Source organism: Tetrao urogallus, assembly GCF_951394365.1.
Source record: "Tetrao urogallus genome assembly, chromosome: 1".
Lineage (NCBI taxonomy): Eukaryota > Metazoa > Chordata > Aves > Galliformes > Phasianidae > Tetrao > Tetrao urogallus.
The window spans coordinates 122,661,862-122,686,222 of NC_136813.1; the positions used below are offsets into that span (position 1 = coordinate 122,661,862).

The 24,361-nt window shown below is 41.2% G+C and overlaps 1 protein-coding gene across 1 annotated transcript in view; it reads right to left on the reverse strand.

Annotated features, from left to right (window-relative positions):
- The window catches only part of BORCS5 (BLOC-1 related complex subunit 5), a gene marked incomplete at both ends in the record, with an annotated part of 55,438 nt that overhangs the window by 2,577 nt on the left and 28,500 nt on the right, over positions 1 to 24,361 (reverse strand). Inside the window, one exon of the mRNA XM_079547754.1 lies at positions 12,495 to 12,652. Within this exon, the coding sequence (XP_079403880.1) occupies positions 12,495 to 12,652 (158 nt within the window). The remainder of the gene's footprint in view (positions 1 to 12,494; positions 12,653 to 24,361) is intronic.

Below are 24,361 nucleotides of genomic sequence, written 5' to 3' on the forward strand. Positions count from 1 at the left end.
CTAGAGAGAGGTAGCTGAGGCCAGTCCACACTCTCCAAGACACATCCCAGGGGCAAGGTCAAGGAGTTGCCCTCTCCGAGCACAACCCCCATCTCTCATGGCCCAGACCCAAGGCCCTGCTGCAGGTCTGATAGGGGCCGAGGTCACCATCTCCTTGCCTGCCCCAGGCTCAGCAGTGCTCTGGGAAGGCCAGCAAGATACTGCAGGGCCAGTGGCTCATGGCAGTCCAATACACATGCTACACAATTTTTCAGAGCCAGTGACACTTTAGAACATAAATGGATCCAAATCCTAAACCCATGACTCATCCAAAGACAGTCGCAGCAACACAGTCATTTAATTCTGTCTCAAATTCTTAAATTTGAAATGCTATCTATTGGGTTTTTCCTTCGAATGAAAACAAACCCATAATGACTTCCAATATCACTGGAGATGGATGCTCCCCCGGTCAGAGGCCTCTACTGCAGCCCCTCCCAGAGGGGCACCATTCACACTGTGGCCAGGAAGGGCTCAGAGGCTACATAAGCTGTCCAGCACGCTGCTGGAACAAAAGCCAGTTGAGGGTATTTTCAGACATCTTGCACACCACAATTCTTGCATTTATTTTGGAATTCTTCTTGGCCCACACTGCTGAGCAGAATAAAGATACGAATTTAAGCACACAAAAGACTGCACTGGGCACCAATGAGTTCTTTTTCACAGATGATGCTAAGAACAAAACCATGCCCTAAGTGCACCTCTTACCTAGTGTGGTTTCATACTGACCCTGTCATGGATATTACTTGTTCTGAGCTTTGGGAAACCATGGTCTCATCTTGTTAACTCAGTGACTGAAATGGTAATTGGGGCACGATCCTTGTTGCAGAAATTTCTCTTGCTTAGAGCCTTGCCCCGTGCACAAGCGGCCTCTCCTTTTGTATTGGCAGGTGCCTGGTGGGGCTCAAATGAACATCTTCCTGCAGCTGCACAACCATACCTGAAAATGACAGGCATGAACATGACTCCATGGAACATTAGTCATCATGCACTGGTATGAAAATACTTCTCAGCCAGTGCACTTAAAGCTGAAAACACTTTGTCCGTGCTGGCTGAAATGTATGGCTTTTCTTTCACCCTCCTTTTTGATAACGTCACGCAGAGTGAGCACAGTAAATTGTGACAACTATCTGATGCTGGGAACACTGATTCTCCCAGTTATCTCCCACACTGATAAGCAATAAGTGGGCTGCTTCTTTGCCAAGGTAGATAACAAAGACTCGCAGCTAATGATCCCACATCCTTCCCTTCAGGACCAATCTTGAGCACAGTTCTCATGAGTACTGCTCCTCTGCACCACTTTAAGGTAAACAACTACAAACTTGTGTTTCAGTTTTGCTTAAACCTGATCTGACATACCAAAATGTTTCTTTTGTAATTTGCCACCGCTGTAAACAGCTGCTAAGGAGTTACTCAGAAAGTGCACTGTGCAGATCACGGTCAACTCAAAGAATGAAGAGTCATCATTTTAACTGTCTCTAACACCAAATTTTTGTAACATTAACAGAAATGCCACGACCCAGTGAGCACCGCCACAGAAATACACTTCAGCAAACCTCCTGCAGCTAAATATGTAACAGGTCTCTTAGCACTACTGTAGATAACCTCAGATCTTGATTTTATAGATGTATACCGCCTGTTGTGGGAGATCTTGGGTTGCCTCCCAAAACGGAGAAGAATTTGGAATTAAAAAGAATCAGAAGGTTCATTCTTGAAATGAGCTTTTCCACCTTTATGTAAGCCTTTTCTTGCCTGTTGTGCCATTGTACAGGATAAGTGTGTTGCTGCCCCACATGCTGACCTGCACAGCCCACATTCCAGCTCAAGCCATCTCTGCTTGAGAGCTACTAGTACCCCCCTGCTATCTGTCTGACCCGCAGACTTGAGCTGTGGCTGCTACTGCTAACCATTGCTATAAAAAAAAAGTCACAGAATCATAGGGGTTGGAAGAGATCTCTGGAGATCACCTAGTCCAACCTCATCCTAAAGCAGGTTACCTACAGTAGGTTGCATAGGAGAGCATTTGTACTGCTTCCAAACAACAGGCAAAAAAGCCCAGCACAGCTCAGGGTCATGGAGGTGGCATCAGACTAGATTTGTCCTGTCTGTGGGCCACAGTCAGTACCATACTGCCTTCATGATCCCATCTCCAACAGCTTTGCTACAGTTGTGCATTCTGGTGGGCAAAGAAGAAGCTGAGTGGCGCCATATGCAGGCACAAGACAAAGACCATCTGATACTTGGTGAGGTTGAACAATTATCTTGAGTGTTCCGATCTGCAGCTGGAAAACACTTAGGTTATGGCCTGCAGAGCCTGGCTCCGAAGCACAGCTTCCCACCTGAGGTCTGGGCTGCCTTTTACCAACAACATCCAGAAGATCTCAAACTCTTGCTCCAATGAGAGACTGAGAGGATCTACAGCAACAAGTGGTGGGAGGTACTTGCTTGCAGGAGAGAGCACTGTTGTGGGCTTCTTGTATATGAACACACACAATGTGGTAGACATGTTAAGGGCACTGCAGTTGTGCCTCAAAGACCCCACGGTGCTTTGTCATGTGGGGGGGCTCAGCACCACAGTCACAGTACAGCCCTGAGATCCACCGACAGCAGGTCCACTGGGATGCCAGTACTGCAGGAGGACAGCCCTGCAGCCACCCCCAGCCCACCACGTCCCATCAGGGGCCTCCTGCCTCTTGTCCAGGCTGCTCAGCCAGCCCTGCAGGCCTCAGCACTGAGGAGCTCTACAGCATCCTTAGCATGGATCCAGATCCTAGTCTGCATTTAATTAGCTGTTCCTAGAGGAAACAAAAATCTGTATCTGTTACAGACTGATTCGTTGCTTAAGTGATAACTTGCACAACTTTTATTTCAGGCATCTTAATAATTCTTCGACAAAACACAGCATTCACTTTCCACATTTCACACTGGTGTCTTACTACTCACTCAAGAAATAGCTACATCGAGCCAGAGATAGTATATTAAATGACAAGTTACAAGTACTTGCAAATGTTATTTCCCATTATTGTCTTATTTTATTATAAATCTCAGTTCTGTATTTTCAGTATGTCAGAATGATTAGTAAGAAGCAAGCTGTTTTTCCTATAAAGAACAAGCTTCAGTTTGAAAGATGACTGGTATCATTACTGAGACATTTCTCAAAAACCAATACTGTTGTCGTTTCAGAAAGAAAAAGTGCTATCAAAGAACAGTTGACATGGTTACATTTTCAAGCCACCTGAGCTAATGGTATTATTTGCAGCTCCGCACTCGGGACCCAATAGCTGTAGCTCCTCTTTTCCATATGTACTATGGAAAGTCTTAAAAATTATCCAAAAGGGGATGCCAATCTTTGCCATATTTAATTAGATACACCAGCAGAAAAGTAGTATTCTCTTCTAGAAAATGCTAAGAAAAACTCCCAATTCTGTTATTAGAGAATGCAATAGAGCTGAGTTTTAACCATTTCCTGCAGCTTGTAAAGTGGTTTTGTTTTGTTTTATTCCTTTTTTCTTCTTCTTCTTTTTCTTTTTGCCAAGGGATCGGCAGAAAAAGATGAGCTCAAGCACCACGCTACATTTTGCAGTAGGCCAGCATATTCCCCAGCCCTACCTCCCATGTGCTTTGCAGATGGCTGGTATACGTGCACATAGGCTAAAATGTGAGATATGCAGAGGCACAAGCCTAGCAGCCAAGAATCACGGATTTCTGGGCTTATGACAGATGAAGCTTTTGCTCTTCCCTTGCCAAATATAGTTGTCACAGTTCTCCAAATGAATTTCTCATCAGGAACACTCAAGTACCTATTAACTTTAACAGCACTAGGCATCAATAATCCAAAAGACTTTTGAAAGATGTTTTTGAACTTCTACATCAGCTTTTTCATATTCACGGTGAACATGAAATGAGTCAATAACACCCCAGTGATGATGGGAAGGGGAGATCTATTCCTTCATTCTCAAAAGAGTCATCTTTAAGACTGGCTCCATCATACATTCCCACCAATGAAGCTCACGTTCAAAAATTTTTCTAGAGATCACAACATTTCACATTAAGTCTTCAGCTTCAGACAAGCCTCAAGGAAATGCTGGACACTGTGAATCATTTTCATAACAAGCTCTTCTGAGGCTATAGACTACTGTTCAAAACATGATAAAGAGTGCACACCATCACCAAGGATCAATAGTTCAGACAAAAGTTCAGTGAACGCGGCCCAGGGTGAAGTTAGCTGGGGTTATTGCGGGCAAAGTGCAGGACCCAGCAGTCCTGTTGAACTTCAACCCAGTGGCCTCAGGCCAGCAATGCAGCCCATCTAGATTGCTCTGCATGGCCTTCCTATCCTCAGGCAGATCAACACTTCCTCCCAGGTTGGTGTCATCTGCAAGCTTATTGTGCACTCAATGCCCTCAACCAGGTCATCAATAAAGACATTAAACAGGATAGATCCCAGTACTGACCCTTGGAGAACACCACTCATGACCAGTTCTTCAGCTGCACTGAACTCCATTCACCACCACTCTCCAGACCTGGCCCTCCAGCCAGTTCTTTACCCACCAAAGAGTGTATCTGTTCAAGCCGTGGGCTGCCAGTTTCTCGGGAACGATACTGTAGGAGACAGTGTCAAAGGCTTTGCTGGAGTGTAGTAAACTACATCAACAGCCTTTCCCTCATCCACCAGGTGGTTCACTCAATCTTAGAAGGAAATCAGATTGGTTAAGCAGGACCTGCCCTTCACGAACCCATCCATGTTAAATGCACTAAGCCTCAGGTTTCAGGAAAGGGTGAGATTTCTATTTCCCTGTTCATGTCTACAGATTGATCCCTAGAACAAATCAATCAAAAGTGAGAAGGCACCTGAAAACTTACACTGACACAATAGGAAAACTTTTAAATTATAAGTAAATTGTCTGCAGTTTCCACATAGCTTGGCTGGGGCATAATCAGAAATTCAATTTTATGGGCTGGGTTACACAAAAGGAAAGGTTACAACCCAAGAATCCTTTCTGACCTTAAAATTCTTACTCTAAAATTTCTTACTACATACTGCAGCTATGTTGATTTGCTGTACAAATACCTGGGTATCTTCTTCAGCTGAAATTCATCTGATCTGAGACTTCATCTTTTGGTTTGCTAGTCCCAGTAATTGCTCCTCAGATAGATTACTGCATCTTTCGGTAAAGAAATCTTATTTCTTGTCTACTATGTCACAATTTGACATAGTTCATACACTTGATTACAGGATATTCTGCTATACTATAATTCAGTATTTTAAATAGGCTTGCAGAGGTTGATAAAAATCCAATCAGGAACAACACTTACAAGAATTAATTACTAATAACTGCTGTGTTTCTTATCTCTAGAGTAGTGCTGAAATAATAGCTAACAGTCTTCTCATACAGAAACATTCATGCCCCAATGGCAAACAGGCACAAAGGAAACCCTACCCCTCACATGAAGCAAGATGGACAGATTACCTGCACTAAGGCTTTGTAATATTTTCAACATGAAGTCATTTTTGCAGATCAGAATGCTAACTGCAGGGCTGTTAACACAAGGTCAAACCTGCTCCACCAACCTACCACCTAGCATCTTTCAGTCAACAGTACAACTCCAAATATTTGAAGATGCTACTGGCTAACCTGTCTATAATGAGAATTGCTGAACTGTTCATTAATTAACACTCCAAAAAACAAAACAAAAAAAAAACAACATATAGTTCTCGCTCAGGGGTAGAGTTGACACCTTAAAAGTTTCAATTCACATTGAAACAGGAATTAATTGTTAAAAACAGTCTGCAAAGAGACTCCTTCTGTATCCATGAGAATCCAGCAGGGAGAGAGTAAAGCATCTTCAGCCTAAGTTAAATCCAAACTTAATTACAAAAAGAAATGGTACTATTTTTGGTGTTCACTTTACACAGCCAAATAAAGCATTTCCAGTTTCTTCCTAGAGGTTCTCCAGTCCCCAGGCATCCTTATATCCCTCCTGCTGTACTATGAACTCTGTTTTGTTGAAATAGCTGTTTCATGCTGCCAAATGAGATTGTCTCATGAGAATACCTTGCATGATACACCCCCAGGCTGAGATTTGCATTCTTCCTCTCACAAATCTGTTCCATACACAAGTTCAGTACCAAGACTAACTCTGGAATGAACTTCAATACCTCTTCTTATCTGAAGCTCTGCAATGTTTTTTGTTTATTTTCCTACCTGGAGAAATAAGACTCGAATAAGAAACCCAATTTTCTAGTTTAAGCAAGGTGTGAGAAGAAACTGCATTCTACTCCTTTTGGTACTCTATAATCCTAAACTCTAGGCACTAATACTGATGAAAGCATCAATAAGGGGCTTAGCACATCAGACTTCATTGCCAATCTCTTAGAGCACTGCATTTCTTTAGTAACACAAATCTTTGTGTCTGCAAGATGCTTGGTTAAGTTCAACTTAACCAAGGTGGAAAGGATTTCAGTTTACAACTTTTCCCAAGGAGCCACAAGAAAGCAAAGCACAACAGAAAGGAACATAATGGAAATGATTTCATACACACATTGTGGGAATGAGGGACTGGTCTGTTTTTATGAAACAAATGAAGCTGTATATGTTAACACAGCACATTTCAACGTCATAAAGTTCACATACAACACAGCACTGGCCATCTGCTGCGGCATGCACAGCAAGATGTGTGTTCTGTGTATTGAAATAACAACTGCAAACTTTTTCAAAAGTGAATTTCCCATTTTGCTGTTGGCTGGCTAGGACATCATCACACCATTGGAGAATTCTAGCTAGAAGTGCATTAGGCCGCAGAAAGAAAAGCAAGATTAGCTAAAGGGCATGAAGATTTCCATCTTAATAGTGCTGCACAGTTAGTTCTGCATGATGGTGTCTGTTCCATTAAAATTCCAATGTTTATAAATAACACTTCATCAAATGAGAAGGGAGAAAAAAAGAGCCTGATAGACCGCCACAGACTTCAATCTCATAATTTCTGGATGCCAAAGATTATATTTAATGTACTGGTTTCTTCACAAAACACTGCATTCCCTAGAACAGCTTTTATAAAAATCACAGCAGCATGGCATTAATCCCCTCCTGAAAATACAAGAAACTTAAACCAAGTCCACATTTCAAGAACGTTATATCCCAAGGAACTCTTAGCCTTTTTTCCCTGGATTTTGGTCACTGCTTAAGTCTGCGAACCAAAAGGCTCATTCTGCTTGAAAATTAACAAGGCATCACCTGGGAAGTCTAGAATATCCTGAGATGAAAAGGACCCACAAAGATGACCCAGTCCAACTCCTGGCTCCACGCACGACCACCCAAAATCCAAATCTTACATCTGAGAGTTTTGTCCAAATACTCCTTGAACTCAGGCAGCTTGAGGCCATGACCACTGCCCTGGGCAGCCTGTTCCAGAGCACAGTCACTCTTTGGAGCAGCCCCTGTCCCTGACCCCCAGCTGCCCTCCCCTGACAGCTCCATGCCGTTCCCTCGGGCCCTGTCGCTGTCACACAGCAGAGCTCAGCGCTGCCCCTCCGCTCCCTGTGAGGAGCTGCAGCCGCCATCAGGCCTCCCCCCAGCTCCTCTGCTCTGGGCTGAGCACACCGAGGGACCTCAGCTGCTCCTCATACATCCTATCCTCAGGCCCTTCACCATCTTCACAGCTTTCCTTTAGAAGCACTGTAATAGCTTTATCTACTTTTTAATGTTGTGGCACCCAAACCTGCACTAAGTGCTCAAGATGAGGCTGCACCAAGCAGAGCAGAATGGGACAATCCCTCCCCTCACCTGGCTGGCAGTGCTGGGCCTGATGCACCCCACAGTACAGTTGGACTTCTTGGCTACTCAGATTCAACTTGTCATCAACCAAAGCCCCACTGCATGTTCCGTCAAGAGTAAACATCTCCACTTTCACTTCTGCCAGGCTTCATTTAACTCACTTGCTTTCAGTCCTCTGAGTCCCTGTCTTAAATGGGTTGAGAGGTAACTCACGTTCTGAGTCGTATCAGCACACAAACCTTTAAGAAAAGGTCCTGGACCTTTGGACTTGCTGAGGTCATTCATGTTTTGTTGGTGTAATTCATTTTAGTGAGGTGTCATTCTCAAAGCGTATCTGTTGAAAACAGGCTTTGGTTTTGGAAACTCGGTTGATATCTACATGGAAATCATAACTACAGCCAGTAACAGAAAATGTCTCGTGCTCAGGAAAATGCTGAAGAAACAGCGCCCAATGCAAGGACAAAAAGCAAACAAAAACTACCTCCCACAAACCTGTCACAACATTTCAGTCCATTCCCTTAAGGGACACTCATCAATTGTGATGGAGCGCTGCAGGGTTCATGTCCTTCTGCTGAGAGAAGGTACTTCTGCTAAGAAGTGTGAGGAACAAACCATGTGGGAATGCAGCACACACGCATCCCAGGTCCTGTTGCTGCTGTGGTTAATGGCATACTGTACTGCTTCAACCTAGTTCCCAGCCATGCAGAGCTCCAGTCTCTGATTCCTACAGCAGGAGAGCTACAGATACAGCACATCAGTATTTGCTCTTAGGGAAAAGTGTAAAAGCCCTCCTAGCAATCCACTTCAAATACATTTTATGCACACTTTATCATGTAACTACATTTGCCTTTAAAGATACGCAGGATACTTTGAACAGTATATTGGCAAAGGGGGCATAAGAAGTCTAATAATAAATGCCAATTGTGTTTTTATTTCAAAGTATCTTTGAAAGGAACTTAGATGGCCCTTTAGTTTCCATTTTGCTTTCACAGAAAGAAGTTCAGCTTAAATTTTCAAATATGACGAGTAACTTTCAGATAGTCAGCTTATGATATTTTGAAAGATGTCATCTGTAACAAGCTGAGCGACTAGCGCACAGAAAATCATCTTTAAGACACTGAAACAAAAAAGTTTTGAGTATACAAAATCAGGTTGCCTTTCTGAACATTAGGCTGTTCCCCAGCATTTACTTATCTTATTTGCTTCTCATTCCCTGTTATTCCCTATCGAATGACTTACCAGATTCTCTCTCTGCCATCCAGATCAAATACTCTCTACAGGTAATCATTCTCCTTGCTTCACTTGTTTTCCTCCTGCAGGCACGTCTAGCATTTAGTGCTGGTCAATATTCACCTCCAAACTGATCTTGGCAGAAGTCTCCCATTCTACAGATCACAAAACTGAAGCAGACTCCTGGTAAAGGAAGCACCCACTGATCTCAAGCCTAGAAGTAGCTGGAGTTGCTCCAAGTTCTGTAGTAGTTCTAACAGAGACCTACAGCATTGTCATGGCAGAAGTGGGATGCAGCAGGACCTCCTGACTAAAGTGGGGACTTCTTGCCTGAATCATCATGTTCTGCGTAAGCTGAGTACACAAGTTCAACATACCACCAGCAGACAAATAAGATTCCATTTCCAGTCCTACCTGAAGAGTCTGCCTCGGAAGTCAATAATGCAGCAATCAATCTGACAAGCCAAGGACATCCATCCTACAAAATACCTACGAAATACAGATATGCTGCCCAGAAAAAAACTTTTTTTCCCAGAATTGGCAAATTTTATCAGATGCCACAACCCTGAATTAACATATGTGTAAGTCAAAATCTGCTGTTCTGTTTTTCTTCAAACTGCTACAGGGAAAAAATTAGAAGGAATTCTAAATATTTCAATGCTCTTGGAATGAATGCAGTATTGCAACAGAGGTGAGGCAGTTGCCAAAACTTAATACGAAACTTTATATTTAATGCATACTGGTTATTTTATCTTAAGATGCAAACACTTTTTTTTCACTTCTGAATAAAGACAAAGCCCATCGTGATACATTCAAACCGTTCTGAAACCAGACAGTTTGGGCACCAGTACTTAATGGTTAACTGCTTAAGATGGGCAGATGAGCAGTTGAATCAATTGCTTTCAATCATGTCTTCAATTCTTTCCCCAGGGAAATGCTTGAGTAGATATCATTTGAAAAAGAACAACCTGGAAAGCACACAGGTTCTATGTTTCAGAGCTCTAGCCAGCCAGTTTGCAGAAATCCAGGAAATGAGATGTAGAGCAACACTAGACTGTTTTGGTCCCCAAAGCAAAGAAATACACCAATGGGTCAGCTTAGATCTGCAGTAACAACTGGCATGTGAGATTTCTGTTCTCCTTAGATTATTCTCTTTTCAATTAAAAACCATTATAATTTAGATTGTGTGCTCATTTACAAACCACTGCAGTCAATTATGAATTATCAAGGGCCAATAAATTTACAACAGTACTTAAGAGTTTTGCCAGAAATTGGGAAACTTTTTTCCAGACACATAAGAAGCACAAGATACTTACCCTGAGACATTTTGTTGAGGGAAAACTAAAATCAAGCTGCAGCTTGTATGACTGCAGCACACTGAATAAAAACGGTTGAAGTCTGAAGTGAACGGACCACAGACAAATGGCAGGAATCAGGGACTAAAGCTCATTATTTTGTAGTGAAGTTAAGAGTATAATTCTCCAGAAAAGTCTATTATAAGAGGAAAAAAACAATTCAACACTTTCCCTGTTACAGAGAAAAAAAGGGAAATAATGACTACTAAAGAGAGAATATAAGAGAATATATTTACTCTATAGTTCATGCACGCATTACACTGTTCACAATGCTTTTATTCTCTTTCATTTTTACTCCCTACCAATGGTCAAAGATTTGTCTATATTGCATAGCGAAATCATTGCTGACAAGTGGTCACACACAAATTTCCTACATCTACACTTGTAACAAGAGATATACCCTGCTCTAGTTCAGCTGCACCCTTTGTTGTCAGCAACTGTCAGCACTGGTTCAATTTAATGCACTAAAGAGAGTACAAACAATTTGGAAAGAATGATTTAAGTGGAGTGGGTCCCACCCGGCTCCTTCAGAACACACATACAGAACAGCCAATGCAAGAAAAACATTTAAAAATTATTAGGTTATCTAACAGCAAAAAACCATCAGATCTGGCAGTGGGATTCAAAGCATCTGAAGTTACTTAAGTGTCACGACCATAAAAAATCCCAGGAAAAAGCCAGCAAACCAAAAACATGACTTGTCAGTTTCCCAAGTTAGATTCACTCATTTCTCCAGCACTCTGTGACAAAGAATGCAGTAACAAAATCAGTATCACATATCATCAGAAGCGTTATATACTGTAAGAAAGAAATATCATTGGTAATTTAAAAGGCAGTCCATAACTTCTCTGTAGAAGGTAAATCCAAGTAATGCAGATTGCACTGGTGGAGCCTACCACGGCTTTGAATCATGCTGACAGTCACTCTCTAATAGCCAAAAGAATTACAGTCTGCTGGATTAATGTTGTACACTGTCATTAGGCTGGCAATTAAATCCCATTTCTGAGATTGTGTGATCTGAGTTACCAACATCTGCAAATATTCTTACATCTTGTGTAACAGCTGGCCACAGATCATGATACAGCAAAGGAAAAAGGCCTTTTTAATGGCTCCCACGTTATTCTGGACTTAAAACTTCATGATGATAGCAGCTTCTCAAAACAGCCCATGAATCAAATTTATTATCCATTTGTCATGTGGGACTTCTTAACTCTAAGCCAATATAGCAATAAAGAATCAAGGTCATTGTTTATTGTACACGAATAAAAATTAACCACCTGTTCAAAGTTTTACCTGTTGACACTGAGTGGTATTTTGGTCTCAGAGACTTCTGACATCTATAACATTTACCAGTTTTGTGAACATGTGAGAAGCCACTCTCAAAGAGCATCTCCACTCATGACAGTCCGTCTTAACCTTAAAAAATGGTCAGCCATTCTGCTTCCAACATCAGTTGCTACACACAGTGAGATGGGCAATTCAATTACAGGATGCTCACACAAGGAATTAATTTCATTCCCAATAGTATCATTGAATAGTTAAGCAGATCAGTGATTTTCAAGAGATCATTTAATGACAAGAACTGCAGTACAGGAAGATCTTTAACAGCCATACTGAACAGAGAAGAGAGACTTTGAAAACGAAGATGTGGCTCTACAAATCCATTGAAGAAAGAAAGAAATGTTACCCGCAATCACAGTCATGCTAGGCACCCCTTTCCTTAGAGCTTATCCATGCGGCCTAATAAAATGCTAAGCATGGAGATTTAAGTAAGGAACAATACTTTGAAAAATCCTGATCCTTTACTTCTTAAACAATTACTTGCAATAATAGAGGAACATAAAATGTTTGCAGCCAAGAATCACAGAGCATAACCAATAAATGCACCATTTGAAAATCCAAAATAAGGTAGTCAGGGGACTTCATTTGAAATGCACAGACAATGACTTTCTCCAGAGTGTTTTCTCTGAGGCAGATGCCCCAAGCAACTACAGATCACTCACACCAAGCACTGACTGGCACTCACAGCTCGCTAGGGACTAGAGACATGCAGAGGCCCAGGCCCTCCCTCCCAAAGTAGGTGCAAAGCGGGCAGTACCTCTTTGATGCGCTTCACCAAAGCATTCTGGTCAAAGGCAACAGCCTCTGCACACTGGTGAAGATGGTCCTGGTACCGGAGACACAGCTGCAGCACTTGATGTGGATCCAGCTTCTCTAGCTTGGTGTTGGATGGAGACGTCTGCCCACTGAGGAGTCCTGCAAAGCAAGGGGAGCAGTGGAGTTAACTCAGCCGTTGATATCACCAGCCCAGCTGCAGTCAGAAGCAGCACAGCACATCCAGAATAAACACTTTTAAAGGAACAATTAAAAGCTAATTCGGGCTGCAAGGCTATCGAATGGACTTCAGCAATACGGAGGTCCAGGGGAGACTAGAAGTGGAAAGGACATGAATTTTTGGATGTTAAGGTTTCATAGCAGTGTGAAGAACAGTTTGCTATATAGCTTAGCCCTCCTTGACAGAGCTTAAATACAGAATCTAAATGTAGCACCGTAAGGCACGACAGCTTGGTTTACACTGGTAAGCTGCATGAAGCAAGTCCTGCTTCTTCTTTGTCACAAACCATTCTGAGCTCCAAAAATGACCCTCCTTCTCATTTAAGTGTGCCAGAGAAGTAGTCCAGTTCTGTGCACCCCTAAGGGCATTAGACTCAAACCAAGTTCTAAAAACAATTAAAATTCACTGGTTATCCAAAGCAAAGCTGAATAAAAAAGGTCCCACGTAAGTTAAATGAGATAAAACGTCCAGGCTTTGCCTACCTTGACTTTTAGAAGAATCCTTTCACACTGTAATAAAGATTTTTCTTTACAATCTCAAAGACTAGCTACATATATTTAAATTTTATAATGAAATTAAGATTCTTACCTACTCCCTACCTACCTACATGACTCCAGGTTTCACAAAATGCTCACAAAAAAAAGAAGAAAAAGAAAAGAAATGGCATGAGACTTAAAAGTGGGCCAGTGGGCCACTGTTAATATCCAGAGAAACAAAAGGCAAAATCATTTAAAGAATTTCTCCTGCCCGTTCTTTACTGCTTGCACTGTGCAACTTGAGAACCTTGGTTGAGCCCAATGATACATGCATCACATGTCAATTTTCTCTACAACTTCTGGAAAAAGTGATGTTAAATTTTAAGGCCAAGCTTTATGTTTTTATATATATATATTTGTATATGTGTATATATCTCTATGATTTTTCTTTCCTTGATTTATTCTCATTTCATTTTGCTGCAGCATTAGCAGAACATTCTCCTAGCTGGGATGGCACCTGTGACAAGCAGCACACACACATACAGTCTGCTTTTTCCAACACATCTGTCAGGCTACATAAGCTGAATTCGGCAACTGCACGCACACGTCCTTTGGGGCTCTCCATTTACCAACAGGAAAGGACATTAAAATGGCAAATGCAAGAAAGTATCACACCAAGCAATTAAAAGAAGTAATAAATGCAGGTTAAGTGAATTGGAAAAGTTCTTCTAAGAACGTACCTCACTGGGAAATGGAAACTACTTGAATGGCCCCCATGCATACTGAAAGCTACAAACAAGCTGTGATATAAAGTTCTTGCCAAAAGACTCACAAACAAGACAGAAAGAAAGACTGAGGCTGAAGTATCTTACGAATTTGAGAAAGTTAAACCTCTTCAAGAACATTTCCAGACAGAAATGAAAACAAAACTAGGACAACAATCTCATCAAATATGATGAAGTGAGTTTACTTTGCATCAACAGTCAACATGTTATCCTCTCAGGATGCTCTCAGTTTTCCTTTACACAAACTCTTTCTTTTCCTCATCTTCAGAGAAAAAAAAAAAAAAAAGATAGTTTTGTTTTGCTGACTTGTTGCCCACTACAACACTCCACCTGAGTCAAGACATCAGGAGAAGAAACACCGGTAACTGTTTGGTCTCAACACTCTTTACTAACCAAAGCATTTATATTCTATAAAGAACCACCTCCAACAAAATCTTAGGCCCAGCAATATCAATTGCAAATCTTTCAAAACTACTCTCAGATGAAGTGCAACACTCCAATGAGTGCAAACCAGAAATTAGACTTTTCCTTTTAAGTGTATACATGACATGTTTTAGCATTCCATCAGCTTCTTAGTTTTGATCCTCTCTACATTTAACTTGTCAGGATAAATGTTCAGATAACATCATCAACTTTTACTATGCCGAATGTTCACAAAACAATGAAGAGTTCACCATACACCTGAGGCAGTTTCTCTATTTCCTCACTGATTTAAATACACAATGCTATCAACTAACTAATTTTCTTTTGGTTGACTAACCTCTCATCAACTTCAAGAGGAGTGAAGAGAATTATGCTCTATTTAATAGTTTTAATTAAAATGAAGCGTGCATTTGGGCTAACTTAAGCTGCTTCTAAGAGTTTTAAGGACAAATAGGCCAAGGACAGTGAAATGAGCTGCAAAGGACTATGCTACCTAAACGTACTTACAGCCATGTACATGTTACATAATGCTAAAAGCAAAGTGAATAAATTGCAAGGAGCCTCTGACTCACCATCCAACAAAACATGAGCTCAAGTAAACGCAGACATTCAAGCTGGAATGCCTTCATAAGGCGGCAGAAGTTCAAATAAATGACATACATCGTTCAAAGACAGAGGACGGTATTATCTGTGGTGATGCAGCTGGCTGGAGCCAAGGCAATTAGCTTCTCTCCAGATCTCTAGGTTCATGCTGCCAGTGTCAGAGAACAATTTAGCTCAGAATTTCAATTTATAGGAGATGAAAAATTAGAATAAGCAACAGAATGAAATAGGCCATGTACCTTTCTATCTGACAAAAAAAAACCCTCAACAAAAATCCGTCTCCCATCTTTTCTTGTACATAGTGACTACTTACTACCCACACTGTAAATATTAATATTTTATTAATTCACAGCTACTTTTTTTTCAGCAAGTCAGTAGCTTTACTTCAAAAGAGCAGATAGCAGCAATAACTCATCTTGATACATCGTGAAAGAGACTGAAAACAATTAAGACAGTTGAGGAGTCCAGGAGGAACCAAAGGATTCAGTGCTGCAACCTGCTGCTCCACATCTCTCTCCTTCATCCTCTCCTCATAAGTAGGCTGCAGTGATCCTAGAAGGCTATCATGCACTATCCACAAGCTCTGCCCTATAGGATAGTGGAACAGCACGCTGCCCTACAATCACAAAAAGCTTAAGATTCACAGGAGAAAAAAAAAAAACAACAACCAAGAGACATGGAAAAAAAGGGCAGAAGGTTAAAAAGGGTGTTGCTGGTATCCTTTGTTTCTGTAAAGCAGAGAGTTGAGGAGATAAACTACAAGCCTCCAGTGATTCAGCATTGAGACAGCTTCGTTTCTGGAGAACTGTGAACTTCCAGGTATTATTAAATAACTTTCTTCTTGAAAATCACTACTTCCTTCTCCAAGCTCTGTCCCACACTTTGAACTCTTCACTGAATAGCCCCATCCTATGGGATGGAAGTAGAGTTGGCAGATATGCAGATTTTAAAAGGATATGAGATCATATCTCGTGTAACAAAATATTTATTAGGTCAGTCTCTCAAGCGCCAAAAGGTGGAGAGGACAGAGGTCCCCAGTGGCTCAGGCTGCCTCCTGAAGCAGCCAGCATATGAACTCGCTCATCAGCATGCCAGACCTCACTGCTGTCCTCACAGTGTCGTTTGCATGATTACTGCTTTACTTTCCCTGCCCCCCTCCAGAACACATTCCTATTCTCAGACTGTAAGAGAAAACAACCTAAAATTTCATTTCTTATTAAACTAGATACTCATTTTCCAAGCTGCTGGTTATCGTTTAAAGACAAAAACACACCAGAAATCACTACTACACTGATTAAAAACTGGAGAAAGATTGCTCAGCACGAGGGATGCAAGTTACCCCAATGTAACAAGGGAAGGTGGCACAGAGGATGGCAAACTGACTGTAGACAAACTGAACAGCTATTATGCGAGCAAAGAACATATTTGTATTGTGGCAAGGAATGTTGGCTGTAACAGCAAATTTTCCTCTATTTTGGAGCCCATACCATGTGATCCTTTTATTTCTGCATGGGTGACAGATGGGCTGAAAACTCTTGTCCTGTCACATCATTCAACAGGCAATTTTTCTGACTAGAGAGCCCAAATATTCTCTCAGTGTGAATGACGTGCCTCAGTTTCCCAACACTGTGAGATACTACCTATAAAACAATACTCAGAAAGATACAAAAATCACCTCCACTTTTCCTTTATCTTAAAACAACAGCACTTAAGGAGATCCAAGACATTTAAGTTTCTTTAAAAAATATAGTTTCCTATGGGACAGAGACAAAAAAACCCAAACTCTTATGAATCTCTACCTACTAAAGGCACAGATCTTACATAGAAAAAAATTCTGATCCAGAGGAGGTTTAATATTAATTGCACAAAAAGAGAATTTGTAAAATATTTTTGACTTCTGAGTTTCATTTTTATTTAGGCTTAGATCCTGCAAATATCTGTATACCATTAAAATTTCCTCCTGTCACAGAAGAATGCCTATATATAATCAATAAGGTGTACGTTTTTTTGTACCAATGAAGTTTGCAATTTCTCCGAAGCAGTACCTTTTGCCCCACATTTTAAAGAATCTGCAAAGTGGTCAGCATGATGGAGCCTGCTCCTGACTGGGACTTTGAACACTGCTGCAAAAATGCAAAAAAAAAAAAACCCAAAAACAAAAAAACCAACATATTTGTTGAATGATGCAAAAGATTTCTAAATTAAGATCTCTGTTTTAAAAGAGCAAGCAAAAACAAGCAAATCAGAAACGCTTCCTCATTTGGATTTTTAGAAATCTGAATATCCAAAAGGGGAAAGCATTTCTTCAGTTCGTATGCACTGAAAGTTACTTACATGTGTTTCTTTGTAACTACAAGATTGAGCATCAAGCCTTGGAGAAGTTGCTACTGGCTGCCACATCAGTTACTTGTCCAATTGCACTTATTTTGAAACGTCAGGTAGGGAAAAAGGCACACAATGTGCTCTGAAGAAAAGCAAACCACTGCACCACATCAAATAAAAGCAACCAAGATCCCGCCAAGTGCATCTCTCCACTGATTTACTTATTCATTTTAACTTCTGGAGCACAGAAGTAATATATAGGAGTGCTCTCGACTAGGCAGTTGCCTAGTTGTGCAGTCCACTTCCTTCCACTGACCCGAAAGAAGAAATACAAAGAAAAGACTGGGAAAATGGATGGCATAATTCACAGGAATGCAAGAGCGGTGATTCTGTGTCATGCAATAAACTGCATTTCCTCCACAGGTACTTTTTTTTTTTTTTGTGGCAAACACATTAAGAATTACCATCTAAGACCTACTGTCGCTTGCTTATGTAAGCAGATTACATCTGCAGGCTACAACAGACCTCATTACCCCAAACACTACACACGTACAAAGGGCAGAATACTAACGTCACTTTACAAGATGAGGAATTGTGGCACCGACAGGTTAAGTGATTTATCTGAGACCACATGGAAGCTGCTGTCCCCCAGCCTGATGACTCCACTACCAGAACATCCCTCCCCTTCTCTCACCCTCACGTAACACATTCCAGCAGTGCAGGAAGCAGCACAGTCTGTTTTCCTGTGGAACTGTCAGTATTAAACACATTTATGCAGTCTCTCCCACACGGCTTCTCAGACATCTAATAAAACTTCGTGAGACAACCACAGCCAAATTAAGATTCTTCCCTCCAGACCCCCAAATATATGCTCCTCTAAAGGGAAAGCCCAACTCCCATTTTTATTACGCTTACTGCAAGCCAGCACTGACACACAGTTATTACACATATCCATTCACTGCACTAAAGCAGCAGAGAATACTGTGTTTTAGTTTGCATGGGTTTTTTTTTGTTGTTGTTGTTTTGTTTTTTTCCTTCTTCTGTAGGGTTGCAAAAGAAGTCAGCTTACCAGGAGATCAAAACCTAGAGCTAGCTTTGAAGAGGCAGGATGGAGGGAAGTACAGGACAGAGGGGACCTCTGTCTGAGGCAACAGCAAGCTGCTACTTCAAGAATTTCAGCATGGAAACCATTTTAAAAAATCTCAGCTTTACCTGTCCACCTATATAATAACAAGACCTTGAAAAGATCTTGAAATAACAAGACCTTAACAAGCTTTCCTATCTCTCTCACATTGTAAAATGTTGTTAACATTTGTCCTCAGATAGAAAGTTTTCTAGGCTCTAGATGAAAGAGAATAGGGTAAGCAGGAACTAATTACAAGCTAAAACTCATGTAATTGATTATATTACTAAGGCTAACTTTTATTTTATTTTAGGCAAAAGTGTATGGATATTTATCCACGTGGGGTAGCACATACTACAAACAAAACCAAACCACAATGCAGAGTTGTTTGTAGAGGAAAGGTGACATCTGAAGTCACCTCTGAGCAAAAGGGCAGCCACGTGAAGCTGGGGCAAGTTTGCTGTTCCACAATAGCCAGCTTGTGTCTACACTATCCCAGGTAAATTCAGTAAGAACAGAGTACACTGTGCTGCTTTTACCAGGAGACCATGCACAGACAGTAACTACAGCACAGCCCAAGTGCTGCATGTCTGAGTTCACAACCCAGTTTTCTCCATGGTAACTTACTCATATGCATGTGTCTGAGATCTCCTAAGGATTATTTAAAGCAAAATGAGCAGCCACTCCAGGTTTATAGAATCCATTTGTATCTACAACTTGTCTGTAAATGAGGAATGGCTTTTCAACAAGTAATGTATGCATTAGACTAACAAATACTACTATTTGTTGATTTTCTCCTAACTTTTGGGTACCTTCTTCAATGTCAGTGTTCAGATGTCAGTGTTCAGACGTCAGCTTGTGATTGCAATTTATTGCCAAAACGTGACACAAAGCAAGAATGGTGAGCAGGCCACTTACTTACAGAGCCAGTAAGCATAAGTCTTCCACTGGTTTAAAGTGGCAGGGAAATGTTTAGAGATTGAAACAAAAATAATTACTTTTAAATAATGGCAGCTATTGATAAAGTTATTGGTGTTTTGTAACTGTAAAAAAAGCACAGCACTGATTGCTGCATAACCACTATTTACGTACATGAAATGCAGTTTCTACTTGGTATGTAGTAATACTTTTAATGCGCCTTCTTTCTTTTTTGTATCATCACAAAAAGCAGATGTGATATTTTTTTTCCCTTTTCCATAATTTTTGTTTCAAAGCAATGTATAATTCAGTGGTAGGACTAAAACTATTCAGTTCTGCTCTGATAAACACAGGCCTCCACTCCAATTGCAGCCCCACAACTTAAGGGCTTCAGCCAAGGCACACTGCTGTAGAAAAAATAACGTCACAACAAAAGAGTTATGGCCACGTCATGGCCTTTGTCCAAGTTTCCAAAAGCACTATTTAAAATATATTATTGAACTGTCTAAAGAACTAAAATACACCTGGCCACAGGTCCTAGGAACTGCAATTTCTGTCTGTTATGCGCCTTCAGAAAAATATACCAAAGAACAGGAGAGATTTGTAAATGCTATAGAGCTGGCATTTTTACTTTGTTTTCTTTTCTCACATGCAACCTAGTTTATCACTCAACCATTGTGCTAGCAGTGTGGGCTGCTATTTCACGTAAGTTTTCATTTGGCTGACACTTATTACCTGAACTAGCTAGCTCATTTTTTTCCTATATGCTGTAGTAACGTGATCTGAAAGTCTTCAGTTCGTAAGCCCCTTATTTTTAAGAAATCTGTGCAAAGGTATTCTCTGCAGGCTTCATGAGCATGCCATGGAAGTGGCTGCATTACTCCGGTAATTACTCAGTCTGTTTTTATCCCACTCTTGCACTAAAACTGATTTCAGAAAAAAACTCAACAGTGCCTTAGTTTCCACTGGGATAGAATTATTTTCTTTAGCATCTGGTATGATGTTTTGTTTTGGTTCTAGGAGAAAAACAATATTGATAATACACTGGTGTTTATAGCTGCTTCTAAGCAGTGTTGTACAGAGCCAAGGCCATTCTCAGCAAAGGGCCCAAGGAGCTGGGAGGGAACAGAATTAGGACAGCTGACTTAAACTGGCCAAAGGGATATTCCATAGCGTGTGATATCACACAGAAGGAGTTTTGAAGGGGGTGGGAGTTCATTTCACTCCCTTCCACTGCTCGGGGGGACTTATCTGGGCATCAGCTGGGGGATGTGTTGAACAGTTGCTTGTTCATCACTTCTTACGCACACACACACACACACACATATATATATACATGAACATATATAGTCACAACTATTTTCCTTTTGTCTATCTTCGAAAACAGTTTTATCTCAACCCATGAGTTCTACTTTTTATTCTCTCCCCATCTCACTCGAAAAAGGGGCCAGTGAATGACTATGTGATGCTGAGCCACCTGCTGGTTTAAACCACAACAAAGGAATACAATACTTGCCATTTTCCCAGTAGTATCTGAACAGTTGCAACTGTTAATAGAGGTATTTTTCCAAGGCCAGAGGGAGACATGGAGCTAGATCTAGCATTAAACTGTAAACAGAGAATACCGAAATCACTCAAAAGCTGAGCTGGGGAAGGAAGGAGGAAAGCAACACATGGTATTTACTTTTGACAAAGTGTTTAAAAACTAATCACTCAACCTTGTGCCCTTCCTAGGGCACCTAAAGCATTCAATAGCTACACTGAAATAAGCAGCCTACTACACTCTGTATTACTTCCACATTTATCATCTTCTGTCAAATACTGTCAAGTAAGAAAGTACCTTGCAGAAAGACAAAATACACAAGGAATCCCTAGCATGAAGTGTTTTACAGACCCAAGGGGGGAAATCAAGAACACTGTACCTCCTCTACAGTAGACAGTTTACATTCCTTTCACACTTCAGTAAAAGAACTCACTAGTAAAATACTATGAAAATGCATCACCTTACTATTAAAATAAGCTGCTACATACCCAAGCATTAATGACAGCACTTATGTGATCCTGTCCTCACAAGCAGCCAATAATGGCAGTCCAGTTTCCAGCAGCTCTGCACACAGCATATGGCGTCTGTGGTCAGCAAGCTGGGAGCCTCTCAAACCCTCACTCCCCATACTCCTAGCCAAGGGCTTGGGCCCCAGCATGGCCATAAAGCTGGGGGACAGCTTAAGGACAGTGCTGGCAAATTCCATGTTTTGGCTTTGATGTTGCCTGTGTCACTTCCTTTGCAATCAGATGTACCCAGGATATAACAGCTCACAGCTGCCTCCACTTAACCTCCACCTCAGACAGTGTAGCTGTGAAAACATACCCCTCTCCCAGCACTGACTCTTTAAGTTATTAATATACAATCTGCTGATGACATGCTCACACACAGTGCAGATCTATTTCCTAAACCCATTATAGAAAGTATCAGTCATGCTACAGCAAAACTTTACTTCCCTCACCATAGCACTTCTACTAGGTACCTTTCCATTTACTCAATGCAGAGTTTTACTCACCCAAATCACAGCTTCCTCACAGCACTTACAAGGACTGTCACAAGAGGCAGCAGTCTTGTAGATGGAACAGGAAGCTTTCAGCAGCTGGGACAAGAGCCCTGGGAGGGGCAGAGAGACAAGTATTCTTCCAGCCTAGGACAGAGCCTGGCATGTAGTACAAGGCTACATAAGGTACAAGAGTAACTCAGCATCCCCTGACTACATTAAGATGCACACACAGAAGTTAGAAAAACAGAGCATACAGTGGATGCATAAAGCATCAGTAGAATACCCTTTACGGTAAGGATGGCACAGCACTGGAACACGTTGCCCAGAGAGGTTGTAGAGTCACCTTCTATGGAGATATTCAAGACCTGTCTGGACGCCTATCTGTGCAATCTGCTGAAGGGTACCTGCATTAGCCAGGGGGATGGACTTGATCTCTTGAGGACCTTCCAACCCCTGTAATTCTGTAATACCAGTTCGTATGATTGTCAGTACATCATCTCCTTCTGCTCATTACATTAGAAAATACACACAGTGGCCAAATAAAACAAAAATGTTAGTCAACTGATCAGCATTTAAAAAAAAAAAAAAAACCCAACAAAAACAACAACAACCAAACCAGACCATCTGATTTGCTTGACTAAAAGCGAAACTTAACAGCATTTCAACTGCCACATCCCCACTGGGTTCTCTGCTTGCACACAAAGCCAGTCACAGATCTCAGCAAGGATATGGCAGTGGAAGCTTCAAAATGCTTAAGAAGTACCTGAATCAGAGCACAGAGCTGCAGGGTTCAGCCAGTAAGGCAATGGTCTAAAGAGGAAGGCTTGCTGTCAGTCCAGGCCTCTAGGCTGTGTACCACCTTCTTCCCAAGCCCTCCACCCCAGCTCACCCATATGACAGCTCTGTCTTCCACCTCTAGAAACCACAAGGAGCAAACCTGGCTGGCAGTCACAGCACGACTGTAAGGTGTAAAGAGTTCAGCAGCCACAGGTAAACCCATGGGATGTGGCAGAGCACCAGGACAAAAAGAATTCACAAACACAGATTTAAAAACAACAAAAATCACATTACTCTTTATTAATATATTAAAAATGCACATAAAGCAGTATTTTTAATCACTCACTACTCACAAAACTACTGCTTTGCTTGTGACACAGACAGTTACTAGCTCTTACATTCTGTACAGAAGGTTCTGACTTCAGATAAGGAACAAAATAGCAGGAAAGGATGAGCTCTGAAGCCAAAGAGTTTTGCTGCCAGGCAAATCTTCTTTGTTACCAAAATAGGGAGAAGAAAAAAAAAAAGAAAAAAAACCGCAGACTTGATTCCAAATCAGGTTTTCAAGATTATTCATGAAAACAAATGAAAATTAAGCATTTGGTGGGGAAAATCTCTGTTTACTCCTATTATAAGGAAATTTGTTTTCAATATTTTTGGCATCTTTAAAGGTCTTTGCAATTACACCACTCTAGCAAATCACAGCACCTAAGAGGATTTACTTTATAGATCAGTCAAGGTTTAAGAATAGATAAAGTTCTGATGCTTGCAAGCAGTTGCTTGGCATTGCACCAGCAGCCAGAACTCCTACTCTACAGAGATGTACCATGGCTGTTTAAGCAGGCACAGGCTCAACTGCTCCTTCTGCATGAACACATACAGGGTAAGGCAGCTGCACAGTTCCAAGCACCTAAACAGCCTGAAAATTAAGCAGGCACTGCAGAACAGCTCACCTGCACAAACTCCTCACCCTGCAGCAACTTGTTCCTGTGCTGTCTAAAGACTACGTAGCTTCAGCATCCTTTTCCCAAAAGCCTCCATCAGGCCAAGTATAACACTGAACCCGGCAAAATACTTAAGTCAGTAAATCCAGATCTAAATGACCTCAACCTACCATGTCTAACACCAACCCACAGCAACTGGAAGTCGATTTTGACATTAGATTTTTCACTTTCAGGATGCAATCTGTACTTTCTTAGCAAGCTAACAGAACTTGCTTTCTTAGTACCTGTTCATATTGCCCTCACTGTTAACGTCAGCATGGCTGTGCGAACTGCAGCTGTTAACTGAAAGCAGCTGTTTTGATACAGGTCCTCCGTAAATGGATACCCACTTCTGCAATCATCTTTGCACTACTTTTTTAACTGCATGAAAATAGGCTCAGAAGTAGAGTTGAGAAGAGGCATACAGTGAACAGACTTCTTTTTACGCTATCATTTTTTAGATAAGTCTTACATGAAGAATATTGATTATGTTTGAATTTGTAGTCACAGAGGTGTTGACAAGAGCTCCACCGTATTTTGTTCTGAGATACTGAAGCATTTGTTTTCACTAACATAAGTACATAGCAACACACTGAATCCACATCTCCATTTTAGCAAAAGTGCTTAAAAGCAGCATGAGAACAAACAAACCACAGCAGTATAGATGTGTACAG